Source organism: Podarcis pityusensis, assembly GCF_964106645.2.
Source record: "Podarcis pityusensis genome assembly, chromosome: 4".
Taxonomy (NCBI): Eukaryota; Metazoa; Chordata; class Lepidosauria; order Squamata; family Lacertidae; genus Podarcis; species Podarcis pityusensis.
The window spans coordinates 75953753-75978513 of NC_138027.1; the positions used below are offsets into that span (position 1 = coordinate 75953753).

The 24761-nt window shown below is 43.0% G+C and overlaps 1 protein-coding gene across 4 annotated transcripts; it reads right to left on the bottom strand.

Moving 5' to 3' along the window:
• Positions 1-1611: 1611 nt before the first annotated feature.
• RFX8 (regulatory factor X8) lies at positions 1612-24541 on the bottom strand. 4 transcript variants are annotated; one of them, XM_081003074.1, is made up of 16 exons: positions 24388-24541; positions 22498-22621; positions 21690-21751; positions 18962-19048; positions 13490-13553; positions 12392-12484; positions 11927-12004; positions 11085-11195; positions 10873-10986; positions 9250-9400; positions 9042-9100; positions 8101-8257; positions 6834-6928; positions 5786-5900; positions 2987-3267; positions 1612-2074 (listed from the first exon to the last, which is right to left on the bottom strand). In XM_081003074.1, exons 1-16 carry the CDS (start codon positions 24441-24443, stop codon positions 1904-1906), a joined length of 1818 nt encoding a protein of 605 aa, XP_080859200.1. In that variant the 5' UTR covers positions 24444-24541; the 3' UTR covers positions 1612-1903. The 4 variants fall into 4 exon arrangements, with proteins under 4 accessions (XP_080859200.1, XP_080859202.1, XP_080859201.1 ...); XM_081003076.1 differs by having other exon boundaries at positions 22498-22616; positions 24388-24515; XM_081003075.1 differs by lacking the exon at positions 11085-11195.
• Between the last annotated feature and the right edge of the window lie 220 nt (positions 24542-24761).

The window sequence follows — 24761 nt, forward strand, 5'->3', positions numbered from 1 at the left end:
AAAGTAATTTGACTGATTGATTCAATAGTCTTATACCCTGCCCTTCCTCAGGGCACACTGATGACAATGTGTTCCAAAACTCTGCATGACCCTACACAGCAGTCTCATGTACTGTAGATTTAAAATAGCATGAGGAGGCAAGACCACACACTATGTACTACCTTCTCGTCCAAGTAGGCATGGAACCACTTCAAAGCAGGGCCCCCTACACCAAACTCACACAGTCTCTCCCAGAATGGTACCATGGCCAATAGTATCAAAAGCTGCTGAGATTACCTGACACAGGTAATCATAAAGGGAGACCAAGGCAGCTTCTGTGTCAAGCCAAGCTATGAATCCTGATTGAAATTGATCCAGAAAACCAGTTTCTTCCAAGACTGCTGGATCTGGTTGGCAACCACTCACTCAAAGACCTTGCCCAGGAAGTGGACATTTACTTTAAGTCGAAAATTAAGATCCTCCAGGTCCAGGGTAGGTTTATTCAGAAGTGGTATTACCACCACCTCTTTCAGGTGTCTTGGGACTAATCCGTGTTAGAAAACACTTATCAAATAGCTACTTCCAGGATGAAAAATTGAGTAACAATTTGGGGCAAGGGTTCCACTGAATATTCCCCCCTCCCCCTGAAAGTTTGAAGATGTTGAGTCAGAAGCACATGGGGTATATTGGACTGAATACATTTGGATATCCCCAGAGAAGTCTGGTTAAGAAACACGTACATCTACACACATACAGCTTTCATAGTAAGATTTTATGTAAACTAGATAACTAAGCAAATCTCCAGCCCATTCACTTTGGAATGGCATCACTGATGTCAAATGAACTACCCTTCTAACCTTACAGCAGGCATAGGCAAACTCGGCCCTCCAGATGTTTTGAGACTACAATTCCCATCATCCCTGACCACTGGTCCTGTTAGCTAGGGATGATGGGAGTTGTAGTCCCAAAAAACATCTGGAGGGCTGAGTTTGCCTATGCCTGCCCTACAGGTATTGATCTGAGGACTGCAGGCAGCAGTTGACATCTAAGAATAATAATAATAATAATGCCAGGTCTTGAGTCTGCCTGGAAGCCACACATGCTTTGATTTTGAGACCCCTGTTTTTTAATCCCTGATGTGTGGCTACTCTGCAGTGAACTCTGCACAGACATCTGTTTTATTACTTCTTTACCTGCTCCAGGACTTTAAAAAGTACCAGGGCTTTCTGGTTCAAATTAAGTCCTGACTGCCACCTTGAGGAGACAGTTCGCTCAGATTAAAATGCTGTCCCTAAACTGCTGGGCTTTGGAACATTCTACATATACAGGATTTGTAGTAGGACTTCTTGAAACTCAGACTCCTGCAGGGACATGAACCACACTTGGTAGCCTTAGGTACAGAAGGCATAATTCTGGGACTATTTGTATTGGCGCAATGGCCTTTCCTTGTTATTAAACTTTAGATTGCAAGCTCCATAGAACAGGGTTTCTTGTGGGAGTGGGTGGGAGGAATCGTTTATACTGTAAAATGCCATGTACAGTCATGGTGCTGTATGTATTAACATTATGGGGCTCAACCAATACATATTGTCACTGGTTTGCATTTTTCAGCATTACAGTTGCAACTGACGCGGGAATGTCACCTGAAATTTATTTACTAAACTTAACAAATTTGTTAGTGTTACTTCCTACAACAGCTATAGAACGTAAGACACCAAGGAGGGGGAAATTTCATTAACTATGCATGCTAGGCAGCTAAAATACATCAGAAAAATGACACAATTTTAAAAATGTATGCATGCTCTTCATAAAAACTACTTACTTCCACAGAATATACACCGAGGCTGTGCAAAATCTATGTTCAAATCAACTATCTACAAAACACTTTTTTTTTTTTTTTTGTAGATGTTCGTCAAACAGTCTTTCAGATCTGCTTTGTTTCCTCCCAAGCACTGCTGCAGTCTTCTTGCGGGTCAGAGGTATGAATGATAAATTTCTGCCCATCTTTTAGAGTAACAAGTGCTTCCTGTCCAACAGGAAGATTCACTTTAACTGAACATTTAGATGCTTTGTCTTCCAGAACTACCTGGATAAGCTGCACATAAGAAAGAAAGAAAGAAAGAAAGAAAGAAAGAAAGAAAGAAAGAAAGAAAGATGCAATATCACTGTCATTGCTGTGGGAAGACAGGATTGACTCAGGGCTTACTATCACTTACTTTCCCCCCATGCTCACAGTAGGCACAGGCCAGTGTTTTAAAGCTCTGCGTTCAAGCACGCCTTTTTTCGCTCTGCCACTTTCCCTAGTGGCACTTTCCATTCATTAATGCTGAATCAGAAAAAAGGCAATTCTGGTTTTCCACAGCTTAGACACTGAGCTTTAAAGCACAGACCTGTGCCTAGAAACGCAGCACAAAATGAAGTCTGGACGAGCCCATAAACACAATTCTGTTTATTCTCTCTCTTTCTCTCGTGCTCCTCTGAAAAACTTTGAAATGGAAGTGTCCAGAGCAAAAGCAAGGCAGATAACACCCAAGAGCAGCAAGGCAGTATGTCTTAGTCCTCCTAAAACCAGCCTTTTTGCTGCTTATAAAAGCTGGGGAACTTTCAGAGCTTTCACATAGTCAGAAACCTCCAAAGGACTGTAGCAGACAGAAGGATTTATTGGCTGAAAGTAGTAATCTGAATACTTGAATCCAGGGGAACCTGTGGCAGATGTTTTTTGGACATCAACTCCCAACATCCCCAGTCAGCATGGCCAATGACCAGGGATGATGGAACACCAGAAGTTCCTCATGGTCTGGTATAAAGCCCATCAGGGTGGCCTACTTCAAAGCTGAAATGAAATTCACCTACTCTTGATCATAGCTGCTGGGAATACCTTTTGATGTTCACAGATATCACAAGCACAGATAGAGCCCTGTGTACATGCCTCAAGCATGCATCCATTTCCAACAATCTGATTTTCCACTTCTCATTCAGAAGCAAATATGAAGAACTGGGTTTTTACCTTGTTGCCTGTGTCAGCATCTACTAGGCAGCTGAGGACCTTCAGAATAATGCTACTTAAGTTAATGTCGCTTTGACTCTGGGTCAGAATGATTCGAGTTGGTGCTGCCTCCCCGCCATCAGGCTGTTCAGCTGCAAAATCGTCCAGAAGACAGACTGGTTGAAGAGCCAAGGAATCCTGCGTCATCGTCAATGGAGCCCCATCTCCTTCCTCCTCCACATGGGTTTGAAGTATGTGAATAACATATTCAAGCAGAAGCAAATTGAACAAATGCCAGGAGCCTAGGTTTTAAAAAAATAAAAACAGATGGGATAAATTGTGGAGCCATCTATTAGACCTTCCTAGTCAGATGAAAAGGCAAAAGGGGTGCATTGGCTAGCATTGAGACAGGAATGGGGAGATGGCACTCAGCTCTAAAAATCAACCAGTGACCTCACACTTGGAGGGTATTTGTGTTGTCCTTTACATACAAAAGTACATGGACACTTTTGCATAGTTGCAAAGGACAGAACTACAGAGCCATTTCTCCCACTGCTTTGAACTTCCCCAAGCAGGTCTTGCAAAGGAAGGAGTTACAACTGCATGGTTTGCACAACAGCAGGGCTTTTTCCCTCTTAGCTGCTCTCTGTTGAGGAGCTGTTGGGTGAGTCCCAGAGCTCTGGATGAAATCAAGATGTAGTTAAGAGAGGAAGTACATCTCAGAAAACCTACTTATCAGCACTATTGTAACAGGCAAGGAGTTGCTGACTCAATTTGTATTTCCAGAGGGCAGTAAATGAACTGGCAACAAACCTCCCCTTGTTTTGCAGGTGACTGTTGTATGGATTCGAAGTGCCCCACACCTACAAACATCTCTGTCTAGAAGCACAAAGACTGACTTTAACTGATTTTAAAGTGGTCATCCTGGAGCAAAGAAACTTCAAATGAAAACTGCACAAGTTTGCACCGGGACAAAGTGGTTGGGTTTTTTTGTTTTGTTTTTTGTTTTGTAATAATATTTTATTCTTTTTCCTATAGAAAAAGTAATTTGTTGCTCAACAATTATATTCCAATTTAACAAAACTAGTGACTTCCCGCTCACCCAACATCAATGTTTATAACTCAAATCACGAACAATTGCATTTTAAAGTTTCCATCTTATCTAATTTCATACTCTCTAACATGTTTCTTAATGTATTCTGCTGTTTTCTTACACTTCAAACTCCGCTGTGGTCTTTGCATATGAGAAATAATTTTACATATAGACTAGGAATGGTTTCCAGTCTTCTTTAAAAGATTCTAAATCTGTATCTTTTATCAAGTGCTTTGTTTTGTTTTTGAATCACACCAAATGTGTCAATCAGCTTACCAGTGCCAGAATGCGTTACCGTCAAAGCTGTTTTGTGGTCACTGTCTGTAACACAGCTATCACTGTCTGTACTTCCTGCATTTCATTTCCCTCTTGCCTTACTGTTTACAACAAGAATGTGGAATCTGATGCCCTCCAGATGTACGTAGTTGAACATCAACTCTCAGCAGCCCCAGTCAGCATGGCTAATAGCCAGGGACGGGACTTGGGAGTCCAATAACATCTGGAAGTTTACAAGAGGTGCATCTTCAGCCTTCACAGGCAGTTGCATAATGAACATGCCAGACACACCTCTGTGCCGAAGAATTTCCACAACTTAGAGGCTGCCACCCCAAGCTTCTGAGGGCAAAGGAGCTACCCCCTCTGCCAGTCTTAGCACCCAAAAGGGTCTGTAGGGAAGCAGGTGGTCTTTCAGGCATTTACAGTATGTGCACCATCCGTCATGTGCTCAGAGCAATGTACAATGCCTGCTGGATTGAATGGCCTGGGTTGCCTGCCTCTCTTTGTTCAGTTACTAGACTTTCCCAACAATGCATCTATTTTACTTTTGAGGAAATGTGGTTAGGCAGGAAGAAGAAGAAGAAGAAGAAGAAGAAGAAGAAGAAGAAGAAGAAGAAGGGGAGTTTGGATTTGATATCCCGCTTTATCACTACCCGAAGGAGTCTCAAAGCGCTAACATTCTCCTTTCCCTTCCTCCCCCACAACAAACACTCTGTGAGGTGAGTGGGGCTGAGAGACTTCAAAGAAGTGTGACTAGCCCAAGGTCACCCAGCAGCTGCATGTGGAAGAGCGGAGAAGCGAACCTGGTTCCCCAGATTACGAATCCACTGCTCTTAACCACTACACCACACTGGTTGCCCAGGCCAGCAACAAACGAGTATCACTGCTGCCGACACAATGTCTGAGAAGGATGGGAAGGTCTACTACTGGTAGCAGGGCCAACATTAAGGGCAGAAATTGAGGTTCTAAATATGGCAGGCTGATTTATGCCATGCCTGACTCTGAGCAATCCATATTGTTCTTAACTGCATGGCATAAAGAGGGGGTATTTGTTGTGGGATCCATGCTTACGATGCATGCAAGCTTTTTTTTGAAGCTTCTACGTGACATAGCTGCCATCCAAATGCCAACCCTCCTCATTTAATCTGGATTTACACTTTCTGGAGGAAATCCGATCGGCCCCCCCAAAAACCCCTCAACAATCTGTTTGCAATATCTCCACAGCCCTTTTGCAATATGAAGGCCCCCTCCCCACCTGAAAGCAGACTCCTCTTCCATCGTGGGCCTCAAGCGCACAAGTCATAAGCACACACTGAGGCAGGTGGCTCATTAGATAAGAGTCCCGCCCTCATGGCATAAGGCTCCTTGTTCAAGATCCCAAGTTCTTGACCACCAAGTATGTTTCACAGCAGAATACGATCTACAAAAGACCATCGCAGGACATCACTGACCAAAGCTCTCAGTGTGGCAGAGGGTCATTGCCCTGCTGACAGACGTCAAGAGGAAGTTCCACCTCAGCTGGAAATTAGCAGCAAGCTTTCTGAACTCTTCTTGATTCTTGCTTGGCTGCAAAGAGTCACACAAAGACATTTCATTGTAACATGGCCCCAAAGACTGCATAGACAAATGCTTCAAACCTATACCAGCCTCCCTGAGCGTTAAGTCCCATTAAACTCCAGTGAGCTCATTTTTTATATGATTAGGAGTGTGGGAACTCTGCCCCAAAATCCACGGTGGAAGAAAGTTGGGATATAAATGTAGTACTTTTCTTCCACTATGGATAAATTTCTTCAGACATGGCACAGCTGTCTAGTGGTTTCTGGCATACCACCAGGATGTGCTTATAAAGAAATAGGAGCTGCTTTAGTGAATGAGACTTTGGGAACAGGGTTGAACGTATACCTGCATTTATGTTACAGGTAGGTAGCTGTGTTGGTCTGCCGTAGTCGAAACAAAATTTAAAAAATCCTTCCAGTAGCACCTTAGAGACCAACTAAGTTTGCTATTGGTGTGAGCTTTTGTGTGCATGCGCACTTCTTCAGATATTGCATTTATGTGTTTTGAGATCATACTGAAAGGTCCCTCTATTTTAGCATTGATCCTCACCCACACTCCAAGCACACAAGTATTTCAGTTCAACTACTTTCAACTAGTGTAGAAACTTCTCATATATATACATATGAGTGTGTGTGTGTGTGTGTGTGTATGGGTCATTGTACAAAGTATGCAGTGGGGATGGGATGACCTTCTCCAGACCAAGGGCTATGTTTCTGCTAATCAACTTGCCAGGGACCTCATGCCCGCAGTGGGCGGAGCCAAATTGACACTGGGAGGAGGGCAAAGTGGACAAGTCCAGAGCTGGCAGTGAGCAGGGTCACCCTATTCTCCCTCCTTCACCTTTCTCTCATATAAATGCACACACACCAGCTTCATTTCAGGAGCATCACCGTCTCTCTCGTGAAATAAACACAGTATCTCTAAGACCGCCTAATTTTGTACCTGAATCACGAAAGCCTCAAGGTCCGAGGACAAACAATTTAGCAAAACCCTAATATCTGTCGAAGTGTCCAGTGAAGACATCAGATTATTCAAGCCTATAAAACAAGTGAATATGCACTGGCTCATAGATGGCTCAAGGCTGTTCCTTAGTTTAAATCTCTTTATACTTAACAGAGACAAAAAAAATTTAAAAACAACTATATGAAGACAATATGTTTTCTTATTCACTTCTAGTTAAATAGGATCTTGTTTTTATGGCCTGTTGATTCCAAACTTCACTGCAGCCTCTACGGAGAACTAGGGCTTTAGTCAATCAATGTGTGTTTGTTCTTATATGTGAAAAATACTGTGCACAGAGCAGCTGAAATTCAACATTTTTTATGTTCAATTCATTTGAATGAGATTAAGAATCAACTTAGTGTTCCTACTGAATCCAGCTTGGGCTGGACCATGTCAACTGTTGTTGTCACATGAAAATGTAAGGCAGGGAAACCATGAAAGCTTAGTCAATGAAAATGTTATTCTTTGATGCAAAGAATCATATGATACTTTGATGTGTAGGACTGTATCTCTGTACTAAGGTTACAGTTGTTCAAGACACACGTCTTGTGTCCGTTGATAAAATTATGACTTCCCCATTCACATACAAGCAAGAAGCTTTGCCATGAATATTATCTACTTTGATCAGTTAGGTCTTCTGATATTAGTGTCCAACAAAGGGTGTTAGTTCAAGTAGCAACATATAACTTCAACAGTGATGTGGCATGAAAGTTTTCCTATTTTGTCAGTTCCTTAGTAAGAACGCCAAAGGCAAACACAGTATTAGAGCAAGCTTGTCAGTTTCAAAAAAAATCACTAAATACAGGTAAAATGGACAAGAGCACTTTCTAGGGCATGAGAAAACTTTCCAGAGCAAACTGAAAACTTTCTGATGAAAATTGCCCTAATTTGCACAGGAGGTTCTCCCAAGTGCTAACTTCCTTTCATCACAGCCATGCCCACTGTAATTAATATGAAGAGAAACCTTATTAGTCATATAAAACTTCAACAAGAGTCCAAACTAAACCAAATGTCACAAAAGAATTTGGAAGACGGACATCCACATTTGAAACTAAGAGCAAACTGTGAAATAATCCTCATGTGATATCCACATAAGAAAAACATTTTGTATCAAGGAAAGAGGAAGAGGTTCTCTATCATATTCTAGCAGAAAAAGTGAACAAAGTACTCCATCAAATAGGAAAATAGTAAGAGCCTGTGCTGCTACATTTCAGCTCTGTGCCACTTTCAATTTCATCCACATTTCTAAATGCAATATGCAGCGAGCTTCCAGGAATGTCCGAAAACCCCTGAGTAATGATTGCGTTCATGTCCGATTTCAAAACATTGACCCTCCTGCTGTTGTTCAAGACTATTCTCATGGTCTGTAAATGAAGAGAGAAAAAGTGCACATTATTTATGTCTTGGGGAAAGCAAAAAGAAGAAGAGTTTGGATTTGATATCCCGCTTTATCACTACCTGAAGGAGTCTCAAAGCGGCTAACATTCTCCTTTCCCTTCCTCCCCCACAACAAACACTCTGTGAAGTGAGTGGGGCTGAGAGACTTCAGAGAAGTGTGACTAGCCCAAGGTCACCCAGCAGCTGCATGTGGAGGAGTGGGGAAGCGAACCCGGTTCACCAGATTACGAGACTACCGCTCTTAACCACTACAACACACTGGTTAACCCCACTCACTTTCCAAGGGTTTAATCTCAGTATATAGCTAACACTGGATACAACCCAGGTTTATCAGATTGCTGATGATCCCTCTCACCTCCTCATAACACACAATATCATCACCATTATCATGATCAATTAATAACTGGTAATACAGTCACTATTATTATTAGCATTGAACCAGAATTGGGGCTTGGAGGGGTTCTACGGTGGCAGCGGTGATGATGCTTTGGTACTCAGCAATGAACACAGGGGAAATGATTTTCGTACTGCTCCATACCTCTGCATTACAGCTTACTTTCCCCACCAACCTGCCCAAGTCCTCCACCCATTCCACATTCTGTCCAGAAGGAGGCAGCATCTCATAACTGCACTATGTCCAGCAACACAACATAACTATAAACATAGGCCTGTGACTGATCCATCCTACAGAACGTTTTTGTCAATTAATTCATTGCAACTGACTTCAGCTTTCACCATTGGGATACATACCTTTGCCATGTTAGCAAGGTAAGTCTTCCTCCGAAGTCTTTTTATAAACAAAGTCACCTCTGAGAGGAAAGGAAGAAACAAATGATCATGATTCACCACCACTTAATTCTAAACGACTTGTGTTACAGGCTGCATTACTAAACAGTTTGAACAGCTCATATCTATGAATATTGACCCTGCTTTTCAAGTTCACAATACTTGAACATACCTTTGATTTTAGAGGCGCCCAACAACGGTGGGAGGTCTTCCATAGTTGCGAGCAGCCAGTTTTTAATATTTTTGCTGAATAATCTGACCAGTTTGAGGTACTGTATAGAGACATCTTCCAGAAAATCATGAAGCAGAATCTTCTCCATTTCCTAAAAGTATTGGATAGTTCTTACCCAAAGGCAAATGCAATGAACACAACATGAAAACAGATTATTTCCCAACAGATTGTCCCAAACCACTGAAGGGACTAGGAATTACTTTCCTCTTGAGGATTAAATACAGCGACCCAGTTCAGACAATTACTTCAACCATGGTTTAGGTTTACGAGATTAGGAATGACCACAGTAAGCCCCTTCTCCCTTTTAATGTGCAAGAGAAAAATGAAAGCTTCTGCTTTCACTTTAGTAGAAGCCGCAATTCCGCATTACATTACAAACAGTTCTGCATTACAAACTTGGAGAAGCGTGGTTTCTTGCTGTAACAAGGGTTGGACGAGAATCCATTTTGCATTTAAAGCTGAATCTATCAAATCAGTACCTTCTGAAACAATATGCAAACCAACACACATCTTTCCTTAGAAATCTGCACTTACCCGAATTTTGCAATGAAGTTCTCCAACCACACAATGTTTGCCAAAAATATATATGCATGTATTATAAACAAAGATGTTAGTGAAAATAACCTACAAAATGCATAGTGTTCAATAACATACAAAAATATGTGTGTTAGTCATTAGGAGAAATTCTCACTAAAATGCTGATGAATTTTCACGAGGATATAGAAGGCAACAAGCAGCTGAATAAAGTTTGCACTTACAAATTTGTATGTACAGATGCAAAATTAGAAATGATGACTACAATTTAAATAGAAATGCAAGTAACATATCTCACCATGATGGAGAAGACAGTGATTAGGTAACCTGTGTGCCTGTATAGTCTTCTGTCTTGGTGCTAACTGATTATGGGCAACTACAGAGCCCTTGATGTTAAACCTGAAACTGCTTGCAGGAGCTTTCAAGTAGAGGACTCCTTCAAACTCTCCACTGTAAAGTAGGACACATGGCCACACTAAGCAGCAAAGGGGTGCATAATAAGGTCTCCTCATAAGATCTCCTCAGAAAATCTCAGTGCCAGTGTGGCTTCGTGGTTAGGATGCTGGACTAGGTCCTGGGAGGCCGGGATTCAAATTTCCACTCAGCCATGAAGCTCACTGGGTGACCTCAGGCCACTCACTGTCTGTTCTTAGCCTAACCTACCTCACAGGGTTGTTGTGAGGATGAAATCGGGAGGAGAACCATGTACACTACCTTCTGAAAATCACAAATGAGCACCAATCACTGGAATAACGAGAGCAGCCCTTCTAGGGTTTCTTTCTCCCCAAGTGAGGTTGAGATGATGAAGGACTAGGAATGCAGCCATCCCCACAAATTCTGTATGAATATACAAGGTTTCTCTGTCAACCAGGGGACATTCAAGCCATACATGTATTAGCTGCAGAAGCAAGGAAATGCCCACCTGGTTGAAGAACTTCGCTTTTATCTGCACACTTTTGCCCCACTTCTCCCAAAGAAGGTCTGACTCAAAGTTTGGGAACCTCTGGTCTAATATATGAAAAGTGGTACCTGGAAGAGCTGCCTGTCATAGCACTGAAACAGCTGGCAAACATCTGCCTGGGACATGAACATTATTGCGTCAGGCTTCAGAGACTTCCAGAAAGAAGTGAAGAGCTCTTCCACCTAAAGGAGCACATACTTAATGAATTTTCACTGCAACATTGAAGTCATTTATTGTTGGGGAAAGAAGCTTAAGGACATTTGCTCAGCCCAGAACCCACCATGTGCTTCTGCTGCCTTCCCAGATGTTGGGAATCCCCTGGAATGCTTCCTTCCCCTAATGCAACGGCTACACTGCTCCTGAACATGCATCTCCAGATAATGGTGGTGGGCTGGGGGGGGGGGGTAGAAGAAGACTTGCTCTACTCATGTTTGGCTTAAAAAAAATTAATCCAACTGGCCCAGAAAAACGGAAGTAAAATATCGGTAGTGATCCCCATTGTTTCCAAAAAGGAGGCAAAATAAAAGTCTTGGGAGTCTAAAGCGTGTAATATTAGCCATGAAATCTAGGAAAAAAAGAGGTTACAGGACTGTTCATTTTGCCTGCCTGTATATCATCATAATCAAGCACAGATTTAGGATACAGTAGTTGGAGTAATGAGATTTACGGGAAGGAGGAAATTCCATTAATGGCTACCATCTTACATATATGCATGTTTCCTTGGGAGCAAAGGCATCCCCCCCCCCCAGCAAATAGCATCTTAAGAACACGAGAGCCCTACTGGATCAGACCAAAGACCCACCTATTCCAGCATTCTGCTCCCACAGTAGCCAGAGTTGCCCAAGCCTCTTTCAGAGGAGGTGTTTTCTTCAGGACCACAGCACAGAAAGAAAGAGTTGAATTCCTCCTCCCTGCCTCCTGCAATCCTAATAATTATCAGCCTCTCTCACCATCTGATATTTGCATTTAAAAAACTAAAACAAACCTATATGGCAATGGCAAAGACATTAACCTCACATCACTTTTGGCCTAAATACAGCCAGAGAAATGATATGGAACTTCCTATCGAATAAACATGGAAGGAAGGTTTACGCAGAGACCTACCACAAACATCACACCTACCTGGTCAAGATCCTTGTTTTTTACATTCTGCAACACTTCCTGGCAGTGGGTGCAATACGCATCAGCAAATAAAGAAACCTGGAACAGATACAAAACGAGGCAACATGAAAGCACCATGGTCAAGAATTCATAATTGCATTCAGTCTTCAAAGCACCATGCAACAATCTACAACCAAAACAGGCCCAAACAGGTCAACCCTATCACAAAAAAATCTATTCAGTAACCAGAAGCGGACTATTGCAACTCAGAAGTTTGGGATAATAAAAATAGAAGATCTTACTTGTCAACCTTAAAGGGACAAGGGTGTAGGTTTCCCTTTGGGATAATTTCCACACTATGGGGGCTACCACCAAGAAGTCCCTGCTTTTTACAATCTTGCTGTCCTTGGTGGCAGTAGCCACAACAGGTTCTCATCACTTGATTTGATCTCAGCTCTGGAAGGGTTGTTATGCTATCAAACATACCATTTTACAGGAATATTTCTTTTCTAGCTCCTGCTCCCATGAAGAAAATCTCCTGAATTCAGGAAGTGGATATCCAACTGCTTCTTGGTCCTTCTGCAAAACGACAACAGTTTATTAAGTTTACAAGACACACTTACAACTATGTTTATTACTACTGGGTGGCACAACATTGGGAAATAACAGAGTGGGGTCCTTTGGCATTGGTGTGTATTTGCAACAGCCACATCGATCTGGGGCAAACTTGACATGAAGGATTTTTTGGGTGGATTGGACTGTCATTGTGCTTTTACAGAGTATTTCCAGAGCCACTCCTATCCAGTAATCCAACTCACATTCCCATTAGCCTGATCAAAGGATTCTCACACTTGGTTTGATACTCTTACACAAAATACACGGGCATCACTGTCAGTTGAGCAGTGCACACCCATGTATGGCTAGCTCCTGCTTGTTCCTTTGCTAAACTGCTCCAGGGCTCGAACAGAAAGGTTTATTGGGAACATGATGTGGGGCAGTCAATCAGCACTGCACATAGCCAGCTTCTGTTTCAAACTTGCAAATCTATCCCCCCCACCCCCCACCGAATTCCATCATGGAGTGGAAAAGAGACAACTGGACTGAACACAGAAGAGGCAGTTTCAGAGTGAACCTACAGCTCTAAAATTGTTACGCCTGACTTCACCTTTAAAAAAGTATGAGCAGCAAGTCACACTCTTGTATTTGGTTCTATGATTCTATGGGTCTATGTTTCACAAGTGATGCAGCTGTGTACTTAAAGGTAGCAGCAGAATCTTCCCTGAGATCGACTAACACAGCAGAGTACATGGACTGAGGTGCAATAATGATCCTTCCAGGAAGCAAGCAAAGAAATGGGTCACCACACTTAAAGTCTCTCGCATACAGGATTTAATTATGCGCTTACTGATTCAGTGCCATGGCTCCTGCCAAGTTCCTACAGCAGAATCATAGCCAGGAAGAAAAATGCTTTTTTAAAAAGCGTTCTCGGCAGGTTGCATTTCACTGATCCATCACAGACGGATGTTTTAACAGTCCTTGGCTCATAGCCACCTCGTATTAAATCTGCTTTGAACAAATACTCACTGTCTCTTTTCTGCAGCCACTGCTCTGATAACTTGCCGCATTCTCAAAACTGCAAACCTCCCCACTGTGGTAGGATAGACAACAACAAAACCTACTTTGAAATAGCTCTGTTTGGTTAACTATTTCTCTACAATGTCTGAATCAGGAGAGGTTGCGAGTGTATGAACCAATGCCCGGGTGTTATGATGGGCTAACAGTCTCTCTGAATCCTTGGCAGCAAGTGATTCCTGGGTTCAGGAATTAGGTTGTTTGCCTGTTTTGGGCAGGGTTGCACTCCTTCTGAAGGAACAGGTACAAAATTCAGAAGGTGCTCGTGGAACCATCTTTGCCACTAGAGGCCAAGGACATCTTAGTGGCAAGGAGTGCCTATTACCATCTTCAGCTGGTATGACAGCTATGTTCTTTCCTTAACATGGGTAGCTTAGCCACTGGCAACCTCACAATTAGATGGCTGGCATGTACTGTCTGTGGGGCTGCCTTTGCACCTGGTCCAGAAGCTGCAACTAGGGCAGAATTCGGCAGCTAGGATGCTGAGAGGAGCACTTAGCTATTTCATCCATGCAGAAAGAACTGCACTGGCTGACTCTTTGCTAGCTCACCAGATTCAAGAGCTTGCTGCTGACATATTATTTCATTTATTGTCTATTAAATTTATGCTTTGCTGTTCTTCCCCACATGGCAAACACATCCCTGGGGAAACCCAGCCAGATGGGCAGGGTATAAATAATAAATTATTATTATGATCCCTGATAAAACAAGGCAATTAAAAATGAAATAAAGACGTATTTTAAAATACTTTAAAACAATTTAAAGCATCTAAAAAGCACCACAGAAGTGGTGGCACCTACGCTCTGAGCTTCATGCATGGATTTTGCTAGGTCAACCTTGGCCCCTACTGACCAGGGACAGCCTCTGTTTTCTAGTTCCTATCAAACGATAAATCCTCTTCCTATTTTTGCCTTTGGGGAAACGCCTTGTTAACATTTTATTAGAGTGCTAGAGCTGTCATCCTTCCGGATTCAGTTATTTATAACTCAAAGCTCTGTGGGATGGTGGTTCCATCTTGTCTGGAGCACATTCATATAAATGGCTTAAGCACAGGGTGATAGCCAACCAAACAGTTCCAGTAACATAAAGACTTGGGACTGAGCAACGGAACTTTACCTCCCTCTCTTCTCCTCATGTGTCCCCTATGTCTGAATTGGGGGAACGTCCAGAATTTACTTAGGGGGTACAAGGGGGCACACAGAGAGATGAGAGTGAGTGTCACTGTACAACCCAAAGTGTTTGTGCTAGCAGAACTGTTTAGTTGGATACCATGGCACTAAACGCAGCCTACCATTTCACACACCACAGCTCCCGAAGCAAGTTAGCATTGTAGCACGAGGGTTATGGTTTCGTTGTTCAACATTAATAAAAAGAAAAGTCGCCCACTTGGCTTTTAAGCTAGCAGAGCAGGGGACCGCTACAGATCAAATGAATGTTGCTGCAACATGTAGAAATGCACAGTGGAAGTGCGTGATCCATGTTATGAAAACAGACACAAACATGAGTGTTTGTGTGTATGTATGTATGTATTTGGTGAAACGTTGGGAGCGCATGAGCTTTTTTGGCTTGCTACTATAATTCCCATCATCCCTGACCATTAAGAAGCCATCTTGTCTGGGGCTGATGGGAGTTGGGACTCTAAGCACAGCTCAAGGGTCACAGGTTTCTGATCCCTGGCTTACTGTGAACTTCTAAGAACTTGAGGGCGCAGTTCTAAAGGGCGGCAAACGCCAGAGCTGTTAAGATTTATGCTTGGCCCCCAAGTAGTTTTCAATGCAGCAAGAATTATTTAAGCAAGAAACAAAAAAAAAGAAAACAAATTTGGCCGTAATCAAATTAAAGAAGGCCTGCACAACTGGTGACAAAGGCACTTCAATACTCCTCTATTACAGCCTGCCAAGTTTTTAACCACCATCCTGTTTTTGCAGTGCCAGCAAACAGCAGCTTCCATTGGGGTGCCATATATAACCAGCAGGCTGTATTCAGCTTGGTGGACAATAGCACGGCTTTTTTTTGCAGCCAGAGCTCACCAGAATTCAGTTCTGGCACCTCTCAGGTGGGACCCATTGCTGTTATACGAGAACAAGGGAGTTGTTCATGGTCAGTTCTGGCACCTCTTGTTGTAGAAAAATAGCGCTGGATAATAGGTTGTACAGGATGCATAGGAGCCAACACATAGGGGCCGAGGTTCCTTTGGACCCCCTCAATAAAATATTTGAGGGGCCACCGCTCCCCCAAGTTGATGGGCATTGACATTCAAATGGTGTGCATGTGCCGCATCATGTGATCCATTACGCAAGGTGGGGCTTACCTGCCCCCCCTCAATATTTTATTCAAGTTGGTACACCTGGCAAGCTGGGTATAAGTTGCTTTGTGGGCAACACTTATTGAAAAACCAGGTTTTCAAGACTCGGACTTTGCTTTCTTTCTTTTTAATAAGACCTTGGAGCAGCTCGACTTGAATTCTAGGATAAACTGCCGGGAGTGTAGTAATACGTTTCCTGAGAATTCCCAGCCCCTGCTACTCTGGGAAGAGCACTCCACCCAATCGAATGTTGTTACTATAGCAACACGCATGGATGGTGGTCTCTCTCAATAGGCTGGCTGGCATAGCTTGTCAGCTCTCAGGCCGCCATCCTGCTCCTCCTCAAGAGCCAATTGAGCTGTACGCATGGTCTTGTGGCTGCAGCTGCTGCCTAGAAACAGGGAAGCAGGAGAGCTCATCCCTCTGTTCGGTGATGTCAGCACCCTAAACATGAGCACCTGCTTGAAGCTTGCCATATGTAGTCACAGAACACTAGCAAACATCCATCCCGACGGTGCTCAGAATACCCTAGAGAACTGAACAAAACAAATCATATTTTTTTGCCTCAGAGCGCTTACAGTCTGAGTCGAATGAGAGAACTAAAGAGATGGAAAAAGGATCATGCTTTTACAAGCAGGGATGAGGGAGCAGGACTCACAGAGAACATGCCCTCTGAGTCCAGTGATCACCCTGCAATGGCCTCTCCCTGCTGCCTTGTGTGAGGAAATTTGTGTGACGTGTTTTGTTTGTTTCCTCCTGAGTCTGAGGAGAAAGCTAGAGGAGCACACCACGCTTCACCTCCGAAAGTCACTGTGAGGGCATGTACCTCCGTGGACTCCGTGATTCCTTCCGTCACCCACATTCCCTCACATGCATCCCTAAGACCCATTGGCTGCTTCTTCCCTGTCAGCACACACATACACAACCTTCCGCCATACCACACTGGGGGCTTTTGGAAACAGGCAAAGCCCACCCTATCACAGGCAAAGTAAGGCAACTGCCTCAGGTGGCAGATGCTGGCGGGTGGCAACAGCCCTCTTGCTGTTCCTCTCTGTTGGACAGAGCTGTTTACGTTACACGGCATGCCTTGCTCCGCTTATTATGTTGTCAAGAACAGCTTGCAGAATACAGCCACAATAAATCTCCAGCCTGGAGGGACCCTTTGTTAGTTGCCCTGTGATGCTTCCCAATGCATATTTGTGTCTTCCCATATAAATCCTTTCCGGATTTCTGTCTCCAAACCAGGGATGCGGCCTGTGGTGAGGCAGGAATGGCTTCGGCCTGTGACTGCGCTGTGATCACTGCCATACGGAAAGGGACTCTTGCACTGTAGCAAGTCAACTGAACCTCGAGATGTTTGCAGGCACAAACACTTCTGAAAGTGGGCTCATTTATAACCACTCCAATAGCATCATGAGCATGAATAATCATGAATTCACAATAAAAAGGACATATGGAGGGGCCCTAAATTGAGTGGATATTATATTGCGATGCCTACCCCAACAAGGAAAATGGATGCAACCAGTAACTAGCTGTGAGTCATGTCAGGTGACACTGCACATCCCCATCATGGTTAAAGTTATTTTTCCACAGCCTACCCGAGACTATATGTTCATTTTTCCCCCAGCTCATTTTTTATTTTGCTACATTTTAATGGCTTTATTTTATTGTGATGGCCGTTGTCTGTTTTTGTGGCTGCCCTGGGCTCCTTTAGGAGGAAGGGTGAGATAGAAATTTAAATAATGAATAAATGAAATGAAATTCTTAAGACTGGTATTTTAATACGTTTGCTGACTTTTGTAAAACACCTTGTAGGTGCCTGGCTACATACTGCATAGGGCCACAGGAACAAATCTGGCTATGCTAATTTTTATGTAGAAACATCACAGTAGGCAAGACAACTAATTTCCCACCCTAATCAGCCCAGGTAAATTTTTCCAATGAATTTGCACTCCACTGCAGTTCACACCAAACTAATTTCTCTTCAATTCATTAATCCCCCATTAATTTCTCAGTACATTATCCTCCAAAGCAATTCAACTCCCCTTAAATTATCCCCCATTCATTACCTCCAAATCATCTGGACAAAGTCATCTTAAATTAGTTTATTTCCCCAATTTAAAACCATACCCAGTATGTCCTAGGTTCAATTCCCCCCAAATTCATTGCTCACCCTCCAGATTTGGGGTCACCTTTTTCATCTATCACTAATTCAAACACAATCATTCCAAGAGCAGAAATTGCTTTTTGCTAGTGGAAACACACATTTAGATTCAACCCTATGAATTTTCACAAGTAACTTGTCCCCCCCCCCCCCTTGTGTAATATGAATGTAGAATATATGATTTAGTCTCCAGGCAGAATCTCCATGCTGCACAACTCAGTTAAGTGGATCATTTTGAAGCAATTTTTTAAACCCACACTTCATCCATATATACTATTGTAGGCATCTGCATCCTTCTACTGTGATGTGTAGCTCATTGCAGAAGATTTGTGTGTGTGTGTGTGTGTGTGTGTGTGTGTGAGCAATGTGCGACAAATCTGATTTTAATTAGAACTTGGCAGCAGTAGTTTTGACATTTAAGAGTAAAAGCTGACAAATCGAATCTTGCTCAAACAGGTTATAACTGACAACTAGAGCTTGCAAATATATTCTGTTTGCTCAACAATGGGCATCCAAAATTTGAGTTAATTAGCAAAGAGGGTCCCACTCTGATCCCTCAGCTGTTCAAATAGCTGAATCAGTAACTGGAAAGCTATCTGAAGTCCTCTTGCCTGGGACTTCATTAAACGGTCTCAGTTAAACCAGCTGACCTTTGCAAGCTTGGTTCTTCTTATTTGTTGACCGTAAAACTAAATGTCACCCATTAGACCTGGGATTGGACCAAGACATTTTGTGAATAACAAGATCACACTGGGATAGCTCAGTTGGTACAGCATGAGACTCTTAATCCCATACTGTTTTACAGCTTCTGTTGCAACTACACAGCAAACTGGGACCCCCAATCCTCAAAGTGCCAGGGTTATCATTATCCAACCAACTGGCGTAAATTCACTGGAAATACAATTTCAGCTATCCGTACCCACATTTTGTCGTGAAACATATTTAAGAACCAAACCTGTTCTCCCTTTTCTCAGCCAAAAGATAGCAATAGTAGGCATAGAAGGGTGAGCTCTTCTTTATCTGTATTCCATCATAATGATACCTGAAGAATAACAGACAAATTTAAGAGATTAATGAAGAGGCCAGTTGCGTGGCGAACTCTCAGCCATGATCTGTAAATATCTGTCAGAGATTCAAAATATATAAATAAATGGAATACTTCCTGTGACACCTTTAACCACCTAATATGCTATGTACAACCTTGTTGATAATCAACTAAGCCAGTGCAACCAAAACTGTGGGTCCTGTTGGGTTGCACCAGGCATAGGCAAACTCTGGCCCTCCAGATGTTTGGGACTACAATTCCCATCATCCCTGACCACTGGTCCTGTTAGCTAGGGATGATGGGAATTTTAGTCCCAAACATCTGGAGGATCGGAGTTTGCTTATGCCTGGGTTGCACAATGAATGACATGCTCCCTTGCCCCATTTCCACAGGTCTTAGGTTCTTCCTTCCTTCCTTCATCAGGCAGACAGCACACCCTTCCTACTGGGTGACCCCATTAAATAAATAAGCTCCTTCCATTTATGACAAGAGTGGGGAACCTGTGGCATTTCAGATGTTATTGGACTACAACTGTGAACCTACCTGGCTGCTGGCCAATGCTGGTTGGGGTTGATGAGGGATGAATTCCAACAACATCTGGAGGGCACAGTTTCCCCATTGTTGCTCTATGTCACAGCTTAAATTCTATTCCAATATGTACTGCCTAGAATATGGGTGACCAACGTATGTATTCTGATGTTTTAGAATACAACTCCCATCAGTTGTAGAGCAGCCCCTGATGTTGACCCAGAAGCTGCAGCTTTAAAATGCAGGGATGCCGCTGCTCACTGGGGCAAACGATCACCATTATGTTACATTGCTGCTGAAAGAATTACACTGGGTGCCAACGGCCTACTGGGCTAAGTTCATAGTGCTGGTAAAGGTAAAGGTAAAGGTACCCCTGATCATTAGGTCCAGTCGCGGTTGACTCTGGGGTTGCAGCGCTCATCTTGCTCTATAGGCCAAGGGAGCCGGTGTTTGTCTGCAGACAGCTTCCGGGTCATGTGGCCAGCATGACTAAGCCACTTCTGGCGAACCAGAGCAGTGCACGGAAATGCCGTTTACCTTCCCGCCGGAGCAGTACCTATTTATCTACTTGCACTTGACGTGCTTTCGAACTGCTAGGTGGGCAGGAGCTGGGACTGAACAACGGGAGCTCACCCCGTCGTCGGGATTCGAACCGCTGACCTTTTGATTGGCAAGCCCTAGGCTCTGTGGTACTGGTGCACAATTCCCTATGCAATTTGGGACCCAGAAACCTAAAAGACCCAATCACTCCTTATGTAACCCAACTGATCACTGTGCTCTGCAGGAGAACGCCAACTGCAGATACCACCTCATCAGGAGGGCTTGTTCTGCAGGACAAAGGAACTGGGTTTCTAGAGTGGTGTAATCTATTCTTCGGTTTTGTATCAGACAGCCACCCTCCCACCTACTGTATTGTCGTTTTGATGCCGTCCTCTTTCAACAAGCCTTTTAAGGGAAACTTTTGTCCCCATCTGTCTCGGATTTGAAATTGTTTTTATATACAGAACTGTGTCAAGTGTTTTATATATGTTTTCACTGTTATGTTTCCAGTGTTAAATAACTTTGCGATGTCTCATAGGAAGCAATTAACAAGTGGAAATAAATAAACAAAACAGCCCCAGGAAGCATGTTCAATGGTCAGTGATAATGGGAGTTGTAACCAAGAGCATCTGGAAGACACTACATTGGCTATAGACCTATGTCGTCATTAAAAATGGATATAAAATATAAACGTGCAGTGTTGACTACTGATGAGATATTCTTCAATATGTTCTGAAGAGAGAGGAAAAATAAAATTAAAGGTGGGTCCCACTTCAAAATGCTTGAGAAGCACTAAGCTACAGGCCAAATTTTTATATGCTGCAATTTGACTTAAAACAAATAGTTTCTCTCCGATAATCATATGAAAACTGCTCTAAAGATCACCATGTTTTCCAGTGTGAAGCTCTGCCCCACTATTTCAAGATTTGCCAATTTGTGATAAATGTAATTCTGCCTATAGACTAATGTCACATGAGGGTGGGTGGGTTAAAAACCACAAGCATTGACTGATCCTTCTGTTCCATCTTAGAATATTTATGAACATTAGCACCATTCAGCAGTCAACTGCCACCAGCAGAATATTAACAAACTGCAGCTACTATAAGGAAAGTAAAAAATTGAATTTAGTGTGAATGCACACACACACACTGCCTGGAGGGCAAGAGAACAGGTGTGCTGTTTTCAGAAAGGAAAAGATGCCAGGAGGTCAAGGACTGTGAGAACAGCTGGGGAAGTGAGGAACAGAGACAGGGATCTTAGATGCGAAGAAATTGAAGAAAAGAGTACAATAAACTGGGCAGAGGGAGACTTGGGGATTGACGGCGGAAATGATTTAACATCCACAGAACATTTAAGGGAAAGAGATACAGAAGAGGGAGGGAGTTGAAGATTTCTCTGTGAATGTATTTCACTGTTTACAGATGTTGCTACCATGGTTTTGAATGAAAGTTCACCTTCCATATTACTGTACCCACGAACTCTTAAATGCACAAATAAGCAGCTGACTATAGACTTTTCTAATACAGTAGCCTCTAAATCTTCAATTAATACAAATTAAATGATAATGTACCTTGCACTTCCCCTTGTGCCCAGTCTTCTGGTTCCTAAGTCTGGGAACACTAACCGAACAAGCTTAAAAGAAATGCAAATAAAAAGAACAGGTTTTTTTGAGTTAGTCGCACTGGTAAAATATTTGTGCGCTTCCTGTATCATCTAAGAACATTTTCAACCCATTCTACTTATCACCAGGTGATGTACTCACCTGGTATTTACTGAACTGAACAGCTAGTAATTCCCCCCACACTCTGTCGATCTATCTGGAATATTTTACATGTTTTACAGTGTATTCCTCAGTACACATCATCTACTCAGAAGTAAGCCACATTAAGTCCTCCCAGGAATGTGTGTTTAGGACAGCAGCCTCATGCCATTTTTCACTCGACAGTTTATATCCAGAAATACGAAATGTTTACTCAAGTATACATTGTGTATGTCTCACAGCAGTTGTGAGTGGAACACATATTAAAACCACCATATTGAATCTCCCACTGGGTCTAATTTGAACCTAAGGCTGCCATTGTATGCAGATTTAATAGGGAGTTAATTCCCATTGAAATGAGCTGTACTGAGCAATTATGAATAGGCGTGTCCTGCACATGTCTCAACACAATATACAATACCAAGTGATTACTGAAGAGAAGGGAAGATTTGTTTGATAAGTATGTACAAATATAACACCACTGATTCTCTATGATAAATGAATAGTAGTTCTACTAAAATCAGCTCCCAGAGCCCACAGCTTCTAGTGGAGCAGAAACTGGTACAGCTCCATCCGAATCCGATAACATTTTAAGGTAGCAGCAGCACACTGTGTATACCTTTCCAAATGTAGCTGGATTTACTTGAGTCTGGGCCTCCTGTCTGCAGTTCTCCACATACATTTCGTACAGCAGACAACGTGGCACACTGCATCCTTCACATACAAAGAAATTGTCTGCTATCCTTGGGGGGGGGGGAAGAACCAAGAGGAAACAAATGTTATGCCTATTTATGTTCAGAAGATGTGGTTTGCCACGTTTACTTTGAAGGACAGAAGGTTTGCAGTAGGTAAAATAAAATTATAACTTGGAATTTCTGGGTTTACAAAGTGTTTTGTGAAACAAAATTGAATTCCATAAAATTGTTAATTGCTTGAATACAGTGTCTCCATATCTCAAGGTTGTTGGTTTCACTTTGGTTGCATTCTGCAGCTATTTTAATGCTTTTGTATTTTATTATTTCATTTTATTTCAATCTGTTTTAATCATTTAACCTTCATTTTGCCTACAGAACTTCAGTTGTTACGTGGCATTAAAATGTAGTAAATACATATATTTATGCATACTAGATCATCTGGTCAGCTATTGGGGGGAACAAAATGCTAGATTTGGGGTTAATCTAGAATGGCTCTCTCTTCTTATGCTTCTTACTCAGTAATCTGCACACAATTCAGACTAACCATACCTGATACCAAAAACAGAAAAACCCTATTTAATAAATAAACAATTATCTCTCTCTCTCTCTCTCTCTCTATATATATATATATGTTCCATCATGGAACTTGTGGCATCTCCCATTCAGACACTGACCAGACCAAAACCTACTTTGGTTTAACAAGCTGGTTTCCTCAGACATCATACTTTTGCTCTCAGCTTATGCCCAATCAAAGGTATTACACAATAGCATGGGTGTCATTAAAAGCAGGTTTGAAGGATGCCATTTGAGGGCTATCTATTCAACAACCAAAACAAACAGCACAATTATTTCCAACTTCCGAAGCTGGTGGGAACAGTGAACCACACGGCAAATTGTATTAGGTGTTTTTGTGTGTTTTTTAATGCAGCGAAATGCCCCTTCAGGAAACACTGTGACGAAATCCATGCTTGCAAATGTATTAATTGTGAGGGAAGGGCCACAAGCTCATTGGCAGAGCAAAGCATCTCAAGGTTGGGCTGGGAGAGAGACTTTTGCCCAGGACCTCGGACAGATGCTACCCCTCATCAAAGCATGCAAATTCTGAGCTGCACAATACAATGGTCTGGAGGCAGCTGCTCAGAGTGTCTTGAAACTTATTTTTTGGGTGGGGTGGGGGCAGGGCCAGATTTAGGTTTGATGAGGCCCTAAGCTATTGAAGGTAATATGGCCCTTTATATGTCCAGCTGTCCTCTGTCAACAACAAATTGTTGCTGTTTTTTGTGTTGAATATATGCTATATGGTAATTTATGCATGCAACCAGTCCATGCAGAATGTAGGCACCGTATATATAGAAATGTGCAAAGCAGAGATATTTTAGGCTGAGCAGGCTAGCAGGCGGGGCCCATTACTTACATCATAGGAGCCTACACAACACAAAACACTGTTGCTGTATGTAGGTTTTATTTTATTTATCTTATATTTTGGAAATGTACACCCAGTTGTTGTTTTTTTCCTTTAAATTTTTTTGGAACCCCCAAGAAAGTGGGGCCCTAAGCTGTAGCTTGTTCAGCTTATACGTAAATCAGGCAATGGGTGAGGAACGAACTTATTCACCAATTTCCCTCTCCTGACACGTCATTTATCGGGTCGCGCGCTTTCTGTCCGCCCACTCGAGAGCCAAGCAGCTCGGCTTTCCCTTCAGCTGCTGCTGCTGCAATGAGCAGCTGGCGGGGCTAAAAAGCAGTAGGGCTGCTGATAAAGAGACGCCTCTACCTCCAGGAAATGAGGTCGTGGTGGTGCTGAGGACACCTACCACTGAGTAATGGGCTGGTATATGTTACTACAGCCGCCGGGGAAATGCTCGGTCATCCCGCTGCGCACAGGCGTCCCGAGCCGCCCCGTCGACGGCTCCGCGCGCGCCGCTAGTTCCTCCGCTGTTTATTTTTAGAAGCCGGGCTCTAGACGTAGCGCCCGTTCGCGCCCGCCTTTGGAAAGCCGCGCCGCTCGCTGATTGGACGGCAGCAGCGCGTTGCAACTTTCCATAGATCACTGTGGGCCGCTCGAGCAAACCTCGCGGGTGGGGGGAGAGGGCGGCCGCCGCTTCTCACGTCTGTTGCCGCAGCATTCACACGAAGCAGCAGCTGCGTTCGCTCCCACCCGTCGTGTGGCTCATAAATAAAGCAGCCG

Coding starts and splice junctions, on each gene's coding strand:
- RFX8 (XM_081003074.1), bottom strand. CDS start 24,443: ATGACCGAGCATTTCCCCGGCGGCTGTAGTAACATATACCAGCCCATT. Junction 21,752..22,497: donor ATCCAGCTACATTTGGAAAG/GTATACACAGTG, acceptor ATTTCTTTTAAG/CTTGTTCGGTTAGTGTTCCC. Junction 9,401..10,872: donor ATGACAGGCAGCTCTTCCAG/GTACCACTTTTC, acceptor CAATACTTTTAG/GAAATGGAGAAGATTCTGCT.